General features: G+C 38.2%; 1 protein-coding gene across 16 annotated transcripts in view; it reads left to right on the top strand.

Moving 5' to 3' along the window:
- Positions 1-20172, top strand: part of MAGI1 (membrane associated guanylate kinase, WW and PDZ domain containing 1) — a 643927-nt gene that overhangs the window by 544352 nt on the left and 79403 nt on the right. For 6 of the 16 annotated variants that reach the window (XM_041761401.1, XM_041761392.1, XM_041761390.1 and 3 more), the window contains exons 7-10: positions 4333-4371; positions 10095-10152; positions 12694-12848; positions 15411-15503. In XM_041761401.1, coding sequence (XP_041617335.1) covers positions 4333-4371; positions 10095-10152; positions 12694-12848; positions 15411-15503 — 345 coding nt within the window. The remainder of the gene's footprint in view (positions 1-4332; positions 4372-10094; positions 10153-12693; positions 12849-15410; positions 15504-20172) is intronic. The other 10 variants (XM_041761394.1, XM_041761391.1, XM_041761396.1 and 7 more) reach the window with 2 other exon arrangements.

Below are 20172 nucleotides of genomic sequence, written 5' to 3'. Positions count from 1 at the left end.
ACAGGGAAAGCAGATTGTGACTTCTTTGGGAATTTCTGTGTAATTTAGAATATGTCCTAATTATCTGAAAAGTACATTTTTCTAAGAAAGAGCCTGAGGTGTTACCCTTAGCCCAACTTTCCCTGTTAATCTCAAAAAAGAATCAATTGGCTATAAGAGTTACTATTTTGAAGATTTCATTTCAGGGTCTTAGGATTTCTAATTACTTTTCCAAAATGAAAAAAAAAAATTAGAAGAAATATGTTTCTTTTCAGTACACCAAAGTCTATCCCAAGTTCTACCAAAATTACTTTTTTGACATGGACGAATTAAAAGGGAAATGGTTTGTTTTGCTACTCATTATTCATCTCTGGCATTTGAATTAGTGGTATAATTATGGAATATGCATTTTACTGTAAGATAATGAAACTTTATTAATTTGTCCTATGGGACAGAATTATTGTATATATAAACTTGAGGTTTCTCTGAAAACATCAGTCAGTAAACTGTAATACTGCCAAAACATTGTCCTCCTATATCCTTCTGCTGTACGTGGATTGCAGATACCATGAAATTAGCATAGAATTATGTGTTCGTATTTATCTGACTCCATATGCAAATACAAATCCTTCTGACTAAGGAGGCATGGCTGAAATGCTCATTTTATTTTGGTTGCTTAGTCTCATTCCTGAAGAAGGAATTGAAAATGTGTGGTCAGCTTCATTATTTTGCATGCTTAAGGGATAAGAAACTGTCCTGCTATTCAAATATTATATTTAATATGTAATATAAAAGTGACCAATTTTCAAAGATCAGAACATAAAAACATTCAACCATAAGATTTCAGGGAACAAAATTTAATCTTTATTTGATGCTTGATGATTGTGAAGGCATTTTAGACTTATTACCATAGGATCTTCAGTGGCGGTCTCCATTATAATTACACTGGAACATATGAAAATGCCTATTAATGTATTTTATAGATGGTAGAAGACTCCCAGTAGCTTTTACCAAGAGAAACTTAATATTGAGTAAATGTTGAGTAGAGTTACTGAATGCTTTTGTTACCAAATCTAGTAAAGTTGACCCTTGAACAACAGAGCTTTGAACTGTACTGGCCCACTTTTTTTTTTTTTTTAAAGATTTATTTATTTATTCATTCAGAGAGAGAGAGAGAGGCAGAGACACAGGCAGAGGGAGAAGCAGGCTCCATGCAGGAAGCCCGACATGGGACTCAATCCCAGGTCTCCAGGATCACATCCTGGGCTGCAGGTGGTGCTAAACTGCTGCGCCACCGGTGTTGCCCATACTGGTCCACTTTCATGTGGATTTTTTTTCAATAAATATATTGGAAAAATTTTGGGAGGTTTCTGACTATTTGAGAAGCCTGCAAATGAATCTTATAGCTTTGTGAAGAACCAAAAATATTAAGAAAGATTAAGCATTGTTGTAAGAATACAGTATATAGTACTTACAGTGTACAAAATATGTGTTAATCAACTATGCTATTTCTAAGGTCTTCAACAATAGACTATTTGTAGTTAAGTTCTGGGGGAGTCCAAAGTTATACACAGATTTTTGACTGCAGAGAGTCAGCACCACCTAGCCCTTGTATTGTTTAAGGGTCAACTCTTATTTTTAATTCTTAGAATTCTTGTCATTGGTGTTAATGACAGTATCTCTGGAACAAGTATGTATTCATACCAAATAGTGCTGGTTTATGAATTATACCTCCAGTGTTAGGGTTCACATATCCTTGGGGCACCTGGGTGGCTCAGTCGGTTAAGCATCTGCCTTTGCCTCAGGTCATAATCCCAGAGTCCTGGAATTGAGTCCCACATCAGGCTTCCTGCTTATATGCTCTCTATCTTTATTGCTGTCTCTGTCTTTTTCTCTCAAATAACTAAATAAAATCTTAAAAAAAAAAAGGATTCACATATCCTTTTTTCTAGAAATTATATGCATGTCTGTGTGTCTGTATACACCAACAGTATAAATATATAACCAGATGTTACCACTCTGTCATTTATCAGTCCCCACACCTGCATTTTCTTTTGCCCATTAACACAAATCTGCCTTGTGTTTATGTCATGATGCGAAGAAGAATAATGTTGTTGGTCACAGTCTTGCTTCTGTCTTTCAGTTTTCTGCAAGTCATAGACACATGGAATGTAACAATATAGCATCATTCTTATTGTAAAAATTCTATATATTCTGTTTCCCTAACTCAAAAAAAGTGATGAACTGGGATTTTGATCTTTCACCTTGCCTTTGGGCTCCAGGCCACTATTTTAATCTGCCTGGTTGATAATGCATTTGTCTGAAAGAGATTTCAAACTCAGTCCACTTAAAACCCAACTAATGATCTCTTTCCCCACAAAACCTGGTCCTCTGTAGGTGTTCCCTACCTTGGTCCAGGGTAAAATCCATGCATACCTCAGTCCCCCTTGACCTACTACTTACCTAGACATTCATGTCCACCCATCTACCCTCTGAATTTGTTTTGCCTCCCAGGTATCTCTGGAATCCATTCAATATTTTCTTCACCACTTGTCACATCATAGTTGAGGTCACACTCATCTCTTTTTGTTTTCTTTTTTTTTTTCCACACTCATCTCTTACCCACATGCTTTCCCACTCTCTTTACAGTGTACCCAGAGCAGTCTTAAAATGTCAGTGTGATTGCGTTATCACTGACCACTCCCTCAAGCCCTATTCACTGGTCATCTGTCCGCACCATTAATACTCAGCCCTCTCCCTGGCTGGTCCCCAAGCCCTAAGTGGTTTGACCCCTGACTTTTCTCACTCTGGTTTCTCTCCACTCGGCCCTTCAGCCCTACTGGTTCTCTCTTAGAATATTCTTACATTTCACAAACAGTTATTGATTGCCTTCTATATTCAAGTGTGTCCTAAGAACTTCAGATGTATCAATGAACACAGCAGTCAAAAATTCCCTGCTGTCATAAAGCTTAAATTCCAGTTATTTGTCACCTTCAGTCCTTTGTTAAATTGTTCATATCCTTTAGGTTACAGCTCAGGGACTTTTTCCATGACCTTGCCCCCAGATACGATTAGGTCACCCTGTGATATGTGTTACTTTAGAGAAATAATCACAGTTTAAATTATAGTTTTATTTATGGGAGTTTGAGATTTGTCTCCTCCCCCATAAGGATACTTGTTCTGTCACTTTGCACAGTGACTGGTCCATAGTAGGTCTCTCTCATTAAATACTTATTGGAGAAACGAATACATGCACCCCCCAACATTATTTGATAATATCTAAATGGGTATTTTCTTGAAAGATTTTATGTAAATAAGATTCCGTTTTTAAGAGAGAATGCCAACACCAAAACTTATTGTTGGCAGTTGAATCGTTTTTAAATCAAGACATGTTGATTACTAAAGTCAATAATCAAGACATCCATCCATCCATTTAGAAATATTTAGAACTTACCATGTGCCAAAAACTCCTCAGCACTGAGCATTTTACAGTAGTGAAAACAGTTTCATTCTCTGTGTTCGTGGAGCATACAGCAGAGGGAACAGCCACTTGCTCTGTAGCTGGAGAGACTTTACACATGAAATGATTTGTTATGTGTTGTCCCATGTTCTGTTATAATACAATGTTTTACTTACAGCAGGAGGAGGTCAAGAATGGAGAGTATCTTGATTGGTTTTTGCCCTCTGACTTACAGAGAGCATTTTCATTCTAATATTTCTGAGCTGTTTGACTTAGAAGTCCTATACAAACTAAACGATGGCTCCCCATACTCATTTCAGGGCAGCCTTCAAGCCTGCTTTCCTAACGTGCTGACATAATTCCTCTCTAACTCCCTCTGTAAGACCCTGGAGTGTAGCACATTTTACAATCTGCATTCTCAATTTGACCTCACCTTCCATTTTTCAGGCCGCAGTATTACTTATAAGTTAAGTAATGCTTTAATTGTGAGCATAATTGCCTCGCTGACTAGAGGATTATTGCAGGATTAAAAGGTCTCCTATTGAAAGGTGTAACAGCTTTGTTTGCCCGAAATAAGGTCTGTAATAAGTGACTTCCCACTTAAGAACATTGAAACCACAAAGGTATTTGTCATCTTCTACAACCAATCAAACCCTATTCTGATGTGCAAGGAAATGAGCCATATAATTATGTTGCCAATATCAGCTCTACCGTTTTGTGATTTACACTGAGGTCTCTGGTTTACTAGCCAAGCCAGTGAGACAGGCCACAATGCAGGTAAGGACAAAACAGAGTGATGTGTTTGCTGCTGTTTTTCTGAGGGGAGTTTTCTTTCTTGGTGTTGGTGTCTGAATTTTTCTCTTTCTTTTCTCATTCCTGCTATTCCTTTGGAGAAGAAGGGGTCCACACCGAGGAGCTGGACAGTGAACTAGGTAAACCCTCCCAGCCTGCTGCCTCTGCATGACTCACCCTGAATGCTTTTGTCTCCATCGAATTGCTTAATCCTTCAATTTCTTAAGTTTGCACTTCTTCAATGATGATTTTCATTTCGGCTTATCCATGAAAGGTCAATCTTATAACCCTTGTGTCTGACTTGCAGCCACCATGCAGAGTTGTACTAAATTGTGTCTACAAAGAAAATGAGTGAATTGAGACTAGAATGAGAGTTAGCAAATTGGTGCTAGGTAGTCTTGTGAATTGAAGATTGAGGAAAAGAATTGAGAGGACAGATGCTTTCTGTGTGCCTTCGTCTCTCGTATAACCTACCTCCACCTCATTTCTTCATTTGGTGCAGGTGGTTATCTACAGGGGTCATACAGAAAAGCAAAGCAAAACAAAAATAAAAACCCTCCAAACTCTTAAGGATCTTTGTAGAAGTAATAGCAATACAGTAATTCTCCTCATCAACTGAATAGTTAATAAGTCTTAGTCTTGTGTTATTAAGTCACCAGCCACACGATGACTTTGTAAATGTAGTGAATGGCTTGAAAACCAGATGTGGAGCTTATATGTAACATTTTCCTTGGGGTGTGTATATCCATGTAAATCAAGTCTAATTGTTGCAGTTAGAAATAATTTATATTTGCAGATAATGCCAAATGTTTTTATCTTTGCTGTTGGAATATATTGAATTATGTTCTATGCTAAGTTTTACTTTTAGCTTCGAACAATATTAAAATCAGTTTGCATTCCATCTGATGCATTTACTGAAGGATAGATTGGAAAACACAGTTTTTCAAGCTAAATTTCATATAAAAGTCTTGGCTTATTGAACATTGACCATCATTTATTTTTGAGATAGAAGATTGTTTAACATCAATATGAGTAGAACTGTCCTGAGATTATTGAATCAACCTAACTTTGAGATAGCCTTAAAAACTAAAAACATAAATGCTTAATAATACAGATTATTGTTTTCATTTGATTTTGTTTTATTTAGTAATCAGTCATGATTGATTGGAGCATGATGTAATGGAATTTAGCTCTGTTCTTGCTGTTTGGGATGTATCCTGTTGTAACTGATGGATATGCCAACATTGGTCAATAACTATTAAATGGCACTTATTTTTTAAAGGTATTTAATAAGTTGTCCTTGTCATTGTGGTAAGAAGGACTTGAGATTCATCCTGTGCATAGAACAATTTGAAATTTATTTTATCAAAAAAATTAATTGGTAATACTTGATAAAGTAATTGAAAAAGCCAACTAGGTTTTTGAGACACACAATGAGTGCCTTAATCACTTACTGAACCAATTTATTTTTTTATTTTTATTTTTTTTTTAAAGATTTTATTTTATTCATGACACACACACACACACACACACACACACACACACACACACACACACACACACGGAGAGGCAGAGACACAGGCAGAGAGAAGCAGGCTCCATGCAGGGAGCCCGATGTGGGACTCGATACCAGGACTCCAGGACCACTCCCTGGGCTGAAGGCAGGCGCTAAACTGCTGAGGCACCCAGGTGTCCCTACTGAACCAATTTAAATCACTCTTGCTAGGTGATTGAAATGTTTGAATGACCACTGCTATCTGTGGGTGGCTCTTAGAGATAATATACATGTACAGGGAAATATTTGCCTCTATGGAAGTTTGAATGTTGACATTTTTAGGAAAAAAAGTTTCCATATTTTTCTCCCTATAACTATAATATTGTAGGAACTTTCCTATGCTGTTGAAGATTGAAAAAAGTAAGCATTACTGATTCCTTATATTATTTCTCATGGTCATAGTGGTAATTCTGGGAGATGGTGGAACTGTCTCTAGGGTCAGATCAGGCTTCCTGGCTTCTTGTCTGGGCTTTCCTGTTTATTGGCTCTGTGTCTTGGGCAAGACATTCACCTTCTCTTAGCTTCCCTTTCTTTATCTATCAAGAGAGGCTGAAAGAGGAGCTCCCATAGTATTTGTGAGGAAGCTTAATGAAAATGTGTCTTATTATTTGTCCCTGTAATCAGCACATATTGATGTTTCTAGTAGTTTTATTATTTATTAGCTAATTCCATCTTGTTGAACTTTTTAATACTCCTTGTGGTACTTTTTTGCCTTTAATATGAGTCCGGAGAAGAATGTATATGTAGATAGGACTCTCGGTTTTTGTCCACACATACCCACTGTGTAAAGAGTAGTGTATATACACACACAGAGACACACACAATTTTCTCTTGCATTCATTCCAGATTCTATTGACAAGCTCACTGCCCATTTTCTTAACAAGAGGGTCCTAATTTCAAACAATAGCAACTGTCAGGTTTTCAGAAAACAATGAAATTCCAGATGTGACAAGGAAACCTTGTTTGTAATCTGCCTCTGAGAGGTGAGGGCAGTTGGCACAGATCATTTGATTATAGAGTTGTCATTTCTGAACTCTGTTGTTTGAGCTGGGTCAGTAGCTGCATTATGCACTTTTGGTTTACAGAATTTCTCACATGCTCTGCAGGCATCTTCCCAGCATTGGAAAGTACTCCCTTTTGGAACTGTAGGGTGTTTAGGTTCTCCCACCAGCTCGGAGAGGTAGAGACGAGAAAAATGGGGGTTCCCTCCCCACCAAGGCTAAGTCACAGTTTTGAAATCTATCTGTGATTATGAACATGTCTCAGTCTATGTGCTAACACATCTCTTCTGGAAAGAACTTAGAACATTTGACTGCTTCATATTTGCTTCTGTGTTGACAGTAAGTATGAGATTTTTTACAGGCAGAGTTGGCTAGCAAGCAAGCCATATAAATCTTGTTCCTTTTCTGCTTTCTTAGAACCTTGCCATTTATTGAGCCTATATGCCAGGTGCTGTGCAAAATGTTTTATAGGCATCCTCATTTAATCCACAGTTGACCCTTGAAGTAAACCCAGGTGAAGAATGTGGTTGCAAGATACTAAGTAACTAGTCCGACATCAGATCTATGAAGTGGTAGAGTGAAGGTTCAGTTCCCAGTCTGGGCAACCCCAAAAGGGTCTCAGCTATAATAGCTGTGACAGGTAGTATATTCTGGTCTGATGTCCAGCAGTTGTTAGACATAGGAGCTGACCTTTCAGACAACATCAAAGTGTTTAGTAAAAAGAAATTGTAATGCCATTATTTTCTGGGCTCTGGCATTTTCTGTCATTCTCAGCTTTTTAGAACAAAAAGACACATTTGAGGATAAACATCTTTTTTTAAATCGATGACCCATTTCTATTTTAAGCATTAGGAGACTAATTCCTATTATTAAGCTAATCACCACATTGGAAGCGGGAAATCTGTCTTTTCAACTGAAAAATGACTTTTAGCTTGGAAAATTTCGGGAGTTTGCTCATCTGTCCCAGAAGATATGTTTAAATTTACAAACGTCCAGGAATATCAATTGATCTGCCATATTTTTCAACTCTAGAGTATAGAGTTGTCAACTAGACAACAGGACAAGAGTCTAGGTGGCGTCTTTTTCTCTACCCTCTTCGGACCTCTCTCAAAGCACTAACTGTACGGTGTTTGAACTGTCTGCTTAGTTGTGTACTTGTAATTATCTTTGTGTCCCTGATAATCTCCCACACCCTCAGAAAGACAGTAGACACTCTCTAAATGTTTGACAAATCAATGATTGAATGAGTTAGCATCCAGTGTTCTGTTAGTTTCAAGTGTATAATATAGTGATTCAAAAATTCTATACAGGGATCCCTGGGTGGCGCAGCGGTTTGGCGCCTGCCTTTGGCCCAGGGCGCGATCCTGGAGACCCGGGATCGAATCCCACGTCGGGCTCCCGGTGCATGGAGCCTGCTTCTCCCTCCGCCTGTGTCTCCGCCTCTCTCTCTCTCTCTGTGACTATCATAAATAAATAAAAATTTAAAAAAAAACAAAAACAAAAACAAAAATTCTATACATTACTCAGTACTCATCATGATAAGTGTACAGATGAGTTGAATTCTTTATAGTGCCCATTTTATCTAAAGATAGACCAAATATTCAAGGTTGCAAGTTTTGGAAAAGATTTGGTTCAATTAAACAGAGAGTGGTGCCCTTATACATACTTACCCACTCTTCCACCCCATGCCTGAACAAACAGGTGGACCATGCCCCAATTTGCATTTTTTTAATCTTCGATCTCTCCTTGGAAATATTTTCGTGGTTCATTTTCATTTAAATGGTAATTTCCAGCTTTGTAAGGGGAAACCATTTCCCGGGCATTTGATTTGCATCAGTTCGTAAGACTTGGCTGATAAAAATGCCAAGTTGTATCAACATCTGCAAATTGGACCTGTCTTGCATTTTAGTAGCTTATGTCTCCTGGAATTCAAGACTTCTTTAAAACCTGCTAAGTGTTTAAAAAAAAATAGAAGAAAAATGGGAAAACCTGTCTCTTTGTTTGCAAATAGATAACATGTGGAGCAAAAACCATGAAATTAATGTCTCTTGATATGCAGCCAAATCTGAGCAAAATATAAACTTTGAGTAATTAGCCTGTGTGTGTTTGGGTACACATGCATGACTCCGTTTCAGTACTGGACTGTTTGTGCCACATGTAAGCCCTATGCCTTGATGAAAGAATCATTCTTTGACAATGGTGACCCTAGGATTCCTCAAATTAAAAAAAGGAATCTAGTATTTCAAAATAAGTGATATTTCAAATGTTTGTAATATTCCATTCATATTAGTCCTAGTAGCTGACTTCTAGGAATAATGATTCACTTTGGAGTATGACATTATTCAAGCTTGCCGAAACCATGTATGTATCCACATGGCTTTGAAATTAAGTGGAGGAATTGCTGCTTTGCTTGAAAGAATTGTTTAATGACACAAAACACAACCTGGTTTCTGCTTTCACCAAGTCAAATTATCTGGCGCACTGGGCTTTCTCACAGTAGATTCTTGTTGTGGCTGCACTCACTATTAGCTAGTTAATAACATTCCAGCCTTTGTAGGAAACCTTGCAAAGTGAAGTCCAGTAGAGCGAGGTTAGGTTTTCAGAAAGGCACACAAATTCCACAATGCCAGTTTACATCACCACAAAAAAGGAATTAAGTCTTCCCCCTTAACTAGTGAGTTCTTGGATGGCAGGACCTATGTTTCGGCTTTCACAAGCAAAGTGTTACTGAAGGTGGGCCTGGTTGAATCTTGCCCTCGAGGGATAGGTGCATTCAGTTTGAAAGCCCAACTCCATCTTTTACTTACTCACATTTTAATTAGAAACCAGGAGGAAATAAGATGCAAATTTTGTTTTATTCCAGGGAGAGCAAAACCAGCACTATTGTATTGAAAATGAAAAGAAACATTAATTTTCATCCATTTTTGTGTGTGTGGTAAAGCAGGCAGAAATAAAATGAGAAAACTGTAAATATTTAAGGTATAGACTAGGCATTCAAGGAGAATTTTAACTATATTATTGCCATTAAAATCTAATTTAATAGTTGATTTGGAACAAAGGCATCAGGGACTACATTTTATTAAGTTTTATTAGCTTGTGCAAAATATCTGTAAAGCATTGTTCCTCATGTAGAAAAATACACCAATAAATAAAAGACTGCCTTTTAGTTTGTTGTTTTTAGGATCCATAGTTTTAATTGGATTTAAGGAATTTTTATGAGCCTTTCTCTTTTTGCCTTGGTTGTTGAAAATCCTTAGGTTCTTGAAGAATATGCTTTCCTTGCTCTAAATATTCTTTTATTTTTCAGAACTGCCTGCTGGTTGGGAAAAGATTGAAGACCCTGTCTATGGTATCTACTATGTAGAGTAAGTGGTTATTAATCCATGTTTTAGTTTGTACTTCTCTACCATTATGTACTTTATGGTGAACAGAGTTTGTCATCATTATAAGGTATAAACTTATAATTCTAATAATAGTAACATCATAATTTTATAATGAAAATATATATATGCATATTTCGGTGAATGAGAAAATATTCAACAAATCTGAAGACCGTATATTATATTATAAAATTCATGAGGGCAAGATCTAAGTCTTATGTTTACCACTAGCTTACCAGGACCCAACACAGCCCTGGCATATGGCAGCTACTCACTAAGTATTAGTTGAATAAATGAATGAATGAAAAAAGCAAAACAGATGAGTAGGGATTGTCTTCTGAAGAAGAGCCTGTTTGCCTACTTTTTGCCCCAGCCAGGTCTGAACTTTTCAGACTTTCTAAAAGGGCCAGACACATTTTAGTAATGTATGAAATGTCACCAGAATTAAGAAGGTAACTGGGCCAAGCTCAAGACCTCGTATGCTTCTTTGCCTCCCTTGCCTGAGGACCATCCACATAACTCCTATTTTCCATTTTTAAGACTCTTAAATCATCCTCATGACCTCTGTAGTTATGTACCTTATTCTAGTATGGGGCACTTTATCCATCCATTAGAACCATCTGTTGTTAGGATGATACTGAAAGAAGAGAAACCCAAGATATTGAACATTGAAGCAGATATGCTCTATTCACTTCCTCTGAGAAAGATGATAAATAACTAATAAAAGATTCTTTGAAAAAAACAGGGGTGCCTGGGTGGCTCAGTCAGTTAAGTTTCTGCCTTTGGCTCAGCTCATGATCCCAGGGTCCTGGGATTGAGCCCTGCATGGGCTTCCCTGCTCAGCAGACAGCCTGCTTCTCCCTCTCCTACTCCCCTGGCTCGTGCTCATGCACTCTCTCTGTGTCAAATAAATAAAATCCTTTTTTTTTAAGAAAAGAAATAAACAAATGCTATATAAATATTATATCATCATAATCTTACCTGGAGCAGTGAAGATAACTAGCAAGCTTTCTATCCCTCGCTCTACTAGTAATGAAAAGTATAATGCCTGGCAATCAGAACATATGATGCAAATTGTAAAATGCTCAGCATCTTATTATAAAAAATTATGAGTTCAATATAGCAAGTGTCATTGGCCAGTATTCACATTGCTACCTCTGTACCTAATGAGAAGGATTTGGTGATTTGAGACATTAGAAAAGCAAGCTCCATTGCTTCTCTGACACTCATAAAATAAAATTCCATTGTGTGCCCAGCAGATCATCTTTCCTTCACATGTTTAGTGGGGTTCCTGTCTATTCAGGGTTCATTTTGAGATCTCCCTCAACTAATTTGTGCATTGAGAGAAAAGGAAGGAGAGATTGCAGCTTTGTAGGATAAAGAGACCCGTTTTGAGGGGAGAATTTTGTGTTACCTTACTTACTATCTGGTCCTCCTCCCTGTGTCTTATCAGCTCCACATGCCTGTTATGTTAGACCATTTCTTAGCATGAAATTGCCTAAAAGAATTAGCAAATAAGCAACTAGTCATAGGAATTAAAGGAAATTCGTCTATCCACCCTATTTGACAAGCCCACCTTTAAGAAATATTTTGAATTCTGAATACTGTAATCACATAATAGGTATGTTCCTGAACCTCTAATGAAGTATGATTTTGGTGGGGGGAAAAATGTATGTATGTTTGTGTAACATATGTGCATGTACACTAAGGCCATGGCAAAAAACCATGTATGTACAGGTATTCATATGTGTGCATGTGTATTTTTGATTTGCCATGGGCTTATTAGTTTTGGGGCCTTCTGAAGTATCTAGGTCTTTGTCACTTTGAACCATCACATTTGCTTAGGTTAGCTGCATTTGGAGTTTTTTTGCCTAAGGCTTATGCTTTTAATCCTGACTCCATGTCTATTGATCAAAATAGTTGACAGATGTTGGTAGAGCCCTTCTTTGAATTTTGGGTGAGTGCTTATGCTTCTGTGAACTGCTGTAGGAAGTCATGCAGCAGTCTGGCATTACCTGTTACACACAACATTGTATCTCCACTTTAATCTCATTTTTAAAGAATTCTGCAGTCTACTTTCTGTGGGATTAAAGTACCTCTCCCCGTAGGGTGCTATCTTGGACATTTAGAAGAGTCAGTGGTTAAAATCCTGGGATTTGAAAGCAGACAGACCTGAGCTTGCATGCCTCTTTATTATTTACTAGCTATTTTATGTTAGGTGAGTTATTAACCGCTCAGAAATTTATTTCCCTTACCACAAAATGTGAATTAAAATGGGACCTACCTCCTGGCCCTTACTGAAGATTTTAAAATAAAATGCATGAAAAACTGGTAGCATCTAAGCAGTCAGTATGTGGAAAGTATTCATTTCTTTTCCCTCGTCCTAACTGCATATGGTGACATGTGATAGTTAGCGTTTTAGACCACCTACTTGGCTCAGTTCTAATCAAGGGCCTTGGCCAGACTGGCATTTTGCTTGTGGGATGAAATGTTTCCTAACTGAATACTGTCTGCCTCCTGCTCCAGCCACATCAACCGGAAGACACAATATGAGAACCCAGTTCTAGAAGCCAAACGGAAGAAGCAGCTTGAGCAGCAGCAGCAGCCCCAGCAGCAGCAGCAGCAGCAGCAGCAGCAGCAGCAGCAGCAACAGCAACAGCAACAGCAGCAGCCGCCAGAAGGTTGGCTTTTCCCTTGATGTGTGGGCAGAGGAGCTTGGGGTGCTGACACCCCCGTGTGGTCAGAACTGGCCTCTGTATTCACATCCTCCTGCCATCCTATAGACCTGATGTCCTGCAGGAGATGGATGGCAGAGCTTCTGTTGGAGATCCGTACCCAGAACCTAGACATCGGCTGGCGGGGGGGGGGGGGGGGGCTGTCGTGGAGAGGGGGAGGGAGGGCAATCCCAAGCCCCCCACTCTCCACTGTAATTTAGAAAGAGGCTGTCATCAGACTGGAGGACTTTCTGTTGCCCCAGCATGTTTGCATACCAACTGGTGTCTAAATCGAAACTGCTTTGAGCACTTTAAGAGGAGTTCCTGCATAATTCTAACTTTCCCCCACTAGGAGGAAAAATTAGGAGTTCTAATTTTAGGAACATGACATGTAAGAATCAAAAAGAGCTGGTAATTTTGAATGCTTTTTAAAAACTATAAGTTAATTCATGCTCTTTATAAAAATATGAACAGCTCAAGAATAGAGAACATTAAGTTCTCCTCTGCTGGCCCCTGTCCCATTCTCAATGATAAACACTGTGCAGAATCTTTCTAGGATTGTACATAGATACATATTCTAACAAAAATCAGATCATAACTTTTATGTATGTGTGCATGTGTGTGTGTATATATATATATATTATACACATATATTAGCTTTATGACTTCATTTTCTCATTTAAGATTATTTCTTACATATTTCAAAGCTGATTAATATGATTTACTCAATTATTTTTAAGAAGTGCATAATTTTCCATTTTGTGAATCTCTACTTCATTTAGCCACCTTTTTAATTAATAGATCTATTTATTAATTACCATCTCTTTATTAATAGTTTTTCTAGTTTTTCATTGCAGCCTTTTAAAATGATAGGCTTAATACCCCTTCAACATAATATGCAAATAGCAAACATATGAAAATCAAATATAATACTTTCCTTATTGTAATATTGAATATAATAAATATAGACCATTGAGTAGAAGTTGGGAAACCCTTTCTGTAAATGGCCAGTGAGTGGATATTTTAGGTTTTGCTATTCATAAAGTCCCTATTACACCTGTTCATCTCTGCTCTTAACATATTGAAAGGAGATATATATTAATATCTGTTAATAAGATATTAAGTTAAGATATAAAGTTAATAAGTGCAGCTGTGTTCCAATAGAACATTTTTTATGAACACTGAAATTTGAACTTCATGTAATTGTCATGTATTGCAAATTATTTCCCATTTTAATTTTTTGTGGTAATTAAAAAATGGAAAAGCCATCCTTGTCTCAAAAGTTGTATAAAGGGACGCCTGGGTGGCTCAGTGGTTAAGCATTTGTCTTTGGCTCAGGGCATGAACCCGGAGTTCCAGGATCAAGTTCTGCATCGGGCTCCCTGCATAGAGCCTGTTTCTCCCTCTGCCTATGTCTCTGCCTCTCTCTCTCTCTCTCTTTCTCTCATGAATAAATAAATAAAATATTTTTTTAAAAAGCTGTATAAAAATGGACATTAAGGCCAAATTCAGCCTATAAATTAAAGGTAGCCAGTCACTGCCATAGATTGTATTTTACTGTTGTGTTTTTTGTTTGGTTTGTTCGTTTGTTTTTTTAAGTAAGTTCTACACCCAACGTGGGGCTAGAACTCATGATCCTAAGTTCAAAACTTGCAGGCTCTACCAACTAAGCCAGCCAGGAACCCCCTAGACTGTATTTCAGATAAAGTGTGTATGTGTGTATCTGTGTGTGTGTGTGTGAGAGTATGTGTGTGCACCTCTGGAAGAATTCTCCTTTCTACCTTCATCTCTTTTCTATTTAAAAAAATATCTTAAAATATTTTTTCCAAACTGGTGAAACTATTGTGTTAGAAAGTGCTGTTTGGGGAATGGAGGTGTACAGTTGAATATATTAGCGTAGCTGGAAAGTGACTGTAAATCTCAAGGGCCACTCACAGTGAGTTATTTCTGAGCTTCCAAGGTGAGTATGAGTACAGTTAGGACACAGGAGTATTGGTGATAGGTCCCATTCGGGTTTGAGAGATGGTAGGGGATAGCACGTAAGCAAACTGCTGAAATCACCTTTACCACCTCAGACAAGCAGGCTTCAGCAGCTCAGCCTGTGTCTCAACTGCATGAGAGAAGTTTTTCCCTTACTGGGCTGGCATCAATTGATTGTATTACCTTTCCTGATATTTTTTACTTGGTCTCACTTAAGGACTCTCTAGCCAGAGAAAATTGAAGTTTTTATTGTTTATATCACAATATATCTTTCTTCAAAGGTCTTGGGAGGTAGAGACAGACAGTCAAAGGTCTTAGGAAAGAGACAATCAAAGGCCTTAAGAGAGAGAGAGAGAGAGACAGATACACACACAGGGAATCATGATGTCCTTAATAAAGACTGGGATCAGATACCAATTTTTTTTTCGATCTAAGTTCTCTGTGCCTGGTTTTATTGGTTTTGGTCATTGTATAATTAAGAAGGTGGATCCTGAGTGAGCTGACCTGCAGCTTGGAGGGAAAACAGTAAATTGTTTCTTTTTCTTATAGAATGGACAGAAGATCATTCATCGCTTGTGCCTCCTGTTATTCCAAACCACCCTCCAAGCAATCCGGAGCCAGCCAGAGAAGCTCCACTTCAGGGTAAAGTGTTTTTATAATGACCAGGTGTTTAGCTCAAAAATTTAGTTGTTTTTTTTGTTTTGTTTTGTTTTGTTTTAAGGAACTCATAGCTCCCAAGTCATTCCTTTGATAGTGAAAACCATAATGTTAGAACTTTTAAATGTATTGTTAATCAGACTTGTCAAGAAAATTGAAAGCTTTTTTTGTGTAAATTTCTTCAGCTAATTGTAATGCTCTGAAAATGATAACTAATTGCCATTAGGGTTTCTCAGCTTCAGCACAGTTCGCATTTTGGGCTAGATAATTCTCTGTCATGTGTGGAACCTGTCCTGTGCAATAGAAGATGTTTAGGAGCATCGTTTACTTCTGTACACTGGGTGCCAGTAGCAGCCTTTCCCTGTTGTGACCACTAAAAATGTGCCAGTCATTGCCCAATGCCCCGGTGGGGAGGGGAGGACCCCAGAGTTGTAAATCACTGATTTAGACACTACAGATGTTTAGTATTGGGCTCAAATAAGATAATTTGAAAAGGCACCTCGAGATATTTCAAAATCCTTGTCAACATATTTGGTTTTGACTAAGATTTTGTTTAGATACAAAATTATTTGATATTTTTATATTCTAAATACTCATCTCCTCTTCTTGCTGTAGTTTGGCATTTTTGCATGTTTTACAATGTTTCATAGGGCCTTGCTCATTTACATTCACAAATGGTAGGAGCCCCAAAGAGGTTCACTTTTGAAAATTGGTATCTCCGGAATCTTGCTACTTTCAGGCCTCATTACTCCTAACTGATAGAGAAGATTTGGGAGGGTTTTTTGCTTATTGTTTTCCTTTTAAATAAGGAAAATAGAACGGGTGTTATATATGATAGAATTGGGGAATGTTTGTGGTACAGACCCATTAAAAAGACTAAAATTTATCTTTGTTCTCTGTACATTTTTAAAGAAGTATTATTGTATTAGATATAAAAAGTAGAAAAACTCTTTCATCTAATTTTCATTCCTACATGACAATTTTCATGAGAAAGAAGTTGTTTCCTCACTGATAATATCATGAGATTGGTGATACGACCAGTTTATATAAAATAATTTCTCCTGGCTTGGGTGCACATTTTTATGGTGCTAATGGTTTTAATAAAGATAAAACATAGCAGATAATAACATTAATAACAATATAATTGTAGCCTCCTCTGTATTTTTTAAATATAAAATTCCTTCTGCAACTTCATGCTGTCTGGCTTCTCTGCCTGCTGGTGAAGTGTCCTGATCCACCATCCTATGGTACTCTCAGGAAGAAGTGGAGTAGCTAAGTTGGTTAGACTGTTTGGTATTAATTTTTCTATTTTCAATGCTCAGTGAAACTTTCCTTTGATCAAGAGTGCACTTCCAATTCCAGCAAATGATAATGTTCAAGAGAGTTGCTCTTAGGAAAACTCTCCAATTCCACCTGGTGCTTAAGAGATTTCTGTGGCCATCCCTCCACTACCATGACCATCTTCTAAAATAACAACACACATTTATTGGGCTGTTTTTATTTACCAGACACCTGCAAAGCACTTTACCTTTATTATCTGCCATGAGTATTCCTTACAACTCTCCTAAATAGTGAGGTTGGTATCATCATTACCTCTATTTACACATGTAACACTTAGGCAGAGAGAGCTTTAGTGACTTGCCCAAGGCCACACAGCCAGTAGGTAGTAGAGTACCCAATCTGAATCCTAATTGTCATTAGGAACAGTTAAATTTCTGGCTAAAACCCTTTTTGTTCATTTGTTTTTTTGTCTTTTTTTGTGTTGGGGGGAAACACCTCATTGCATAGTGTAAACCTGTGCTGTTCGGTACAGATGCCACTAGCTACATGCTGCCATTTAAATTCATTACAGTTAAAAAATTAAAAATTCAGTTCTTCAGTTTCACTAGCCACATATCAAGGGCTCAGGAGCTACATGTGACTAGTGACTGCCATTTTGGACAGTGCACATATGGAGCACCGTCTTTGTCATAGAACGTGCTACTGGACATCACTGGTCCACGGTATTCAAACACTGGTGCCAAGAATAGTGCCAGCCTGGCAAAGAAGCAAGCCCCTAAGGGTCATTCAAGAGCAGAATTTTAGGTAAGAACCCAAAGGACCCTGAACGAGTCTAGAGTAGCCCTACACATGAGCACCTTTAATAAAAAAGAGCTGATCAGGCGATTCTCCTACATAACAATATTGTACAACTGGTGACTTGTCCACAGACTAGGATCTCTTAGAAAATAACATGTACCACAGGGCTGCAGCAGAGAGCTCCAAATGCCACTGCTTGAAGGTAGAAAAGCACTTCTTTTCCAAAGCTCCATTAACTGATGACCACTCATACATAAAACATAATAAAACGTGCATGAATGTGAAACCCTGTGATCTTCCCACCCTAGTTAAGCGTTAAAAAAGGAAGTCAGCGGTGTCATTTCAAAGCTCTGCTCGTGTCTCTATTAAGCTGAAAACATTCTAAGTTCACAATATGCTAATGGCTTTGAAAAAATTCATTCAGTTAAACTGCCAGGCACATTTTCACATTTTCTAACTTTGCCTATAATAAGGGTGAGAAGCTTAAACACCCAACCACCTCTTCCCGCCCTCTCAAAGACACGTTAAATCTCATTTCTTTGCGCTGTTGTTCCTTCGCTCATTTATTCAGCACAAATATTTGGAGCACGTCAAGTGAAACAGGTAGAATTCTACACACCAGGTCTACAAGCAGAAATCCTCTGGAGCTTACATCACTGTGCTTGTGCACGTGTTCACATGCGGTGCCCCCCGTGCATGGGGATGGGCAGGAAGGAGACACATCACAGAAGCAATACATACAACCTATGCTGTGTTGCATGGTGATAAATGCTAGGGATAGAAATAAAGCAGGAAAGGGCGGGGGGGAGGGGGTGATGGAGGAGGTATGGCGAGTTTTAATCAGAGTAAGATATACTCAGAGTATCTGAGTAAGCCTCACTGTGAAGATGACGGCCGGTGCTGTCTCTACAGAACTCAACTGTGTTTCCCTTCACGCTCTCCGAATTCCCTAGCTGCCCCTGCCTTAAGGATGTAGGCTATTCACCCCCGTCCTCAATTTTCCATCTGATAATTGCCGTGGCAGCTGTCTCCCAACAAGCCCTGAGTGCGCTTGACACCACCTTACTGATGTCTTGGCGGACAACCTTGCATGGTGAATGCTTCAAAGTCTTGCCTTTCTTTAGCCACAGTGACAGGGCTGTAGTTTGTCAAGCTTCCAACCAGCCCTGGGACTGCCTGGGCAAGGGGGAGGCTCGTGAGCAGAACTGAGAGTCTGGGCAATTTAAAAGAGCCTTTTTAAGACCCGGAAACTTTTGAAATATGCAATTAAAAATTGTATGTGTGCCCAGAGACCTTTTTTAAAAAGGCCTTTTAGCTACAGTTAACCAAAAATAACTTTTCTTCCTGGGTGCCAGGCTCTGGTGCAGGGGTACATGGAGACTTTTTCTCCAGGGTGTTTTTATTTTGACTAACACTTTGGATAGAAAAAAAATAGGGCAGGTGGGGAAGCCATGGCAAAAAGAGCAGGAGTTAGGAAGTATAATTAGGAGAGTTTAAAAAGTCTAAACGTGAAATTAGGTCCACTGTTTGGGATAGCCAGAGAAATTCTAGTAAGTCTCAATTATAGAGAAATGCCTAACAAAACCACAAATAAAATGTTTGGTTTGTGCACAAAATGTTATTGTGAATATCATTAAGAAAATTCAGTGAAACCAGAGGTAGCATGTTTGGAAATTATTTAGCTATATAGCTATTAATTTATTTTAAATAAGGCAACTGAATTTGGAGCTATTTGGCTTATTAGTACCTTTTTCATTTAGTTTAGATGTATTGGATTTTTTTTAAGATTTTTATTTATTTATAAGAGAGGGAATAGGCAGGGGCAGTGGTAGGCCGAGGGACAGGGAGAAGCAAGCTCCTCACTGAGCAGGGAGATCCATGTGGGGCTTAATTCCAGGACCCCAGGATCATGACCTGAGCCAAAGGCAGACAATTAACTGAGCCACCCAGGTCCCTCAATGTTTTGAATTTAAAATATTCTAAACCACATGTCCTAAACTTTTTTAGACAATAAATTTTAGTAGTGGACATGTCTGGGCTATTTTACAAATTTTCAAAGATGAAAATTAATAGGAAAAATGACAAATTTAGAATTCAATTCAAAGTAATGACTTCTAATTTTGAAAGTAGTGATACTACATTTTTATCAAATTATTCTTTGTGACCATATGTTTCCTAGTATTTTCTATGTATTTTCTTTATTCATGAGAGATACAGAGAGAAGACAGAGACATAGGCAGAGGGAGAAGCAGGCTCCCCACAGAGAGCCTGATGGGGGACTCGATCCTGGACCCCAGGATCATGACCTGAGCCAAAGGCAGATGCTCAACTGCTGAGCATCCAGGCGTCAGTGTATTTTCAGAATATGTTTTCTGTTTGATTAGAAACAAGTTTTTGCTCTGTTGGTTTTGCAAGTGGAAGCCAAGCCCAAGGCAACACATTGGATGTTGTATTGCAAAGTATAAACTATAGCAAAACAGAAGACACAAAGCAAAGACCCACTTCATCTTCTGTGAATGGTCTCAGGACAGCTCAATTGCTGCTAAACTATGTGATCTGAAACCAAAAGTGTTTC

Source organism: Vulpes lagopus, chromosome 7 (assembly GCF_018345385.1).
Source record: "Vulpes lagopus strain Blue_001 chromosome 7, ASM1834538v1, whole genome shotgun sequence".
Lineage (NCBI taxonomy): Eukaryota > Metazoa > Chordata > Mammalia > Carnivora > Canidae > Vulpes > Vulpes lagopus.
This window is presented reverse-complemented; position numbering and strand designations above follow the sequence as displayed.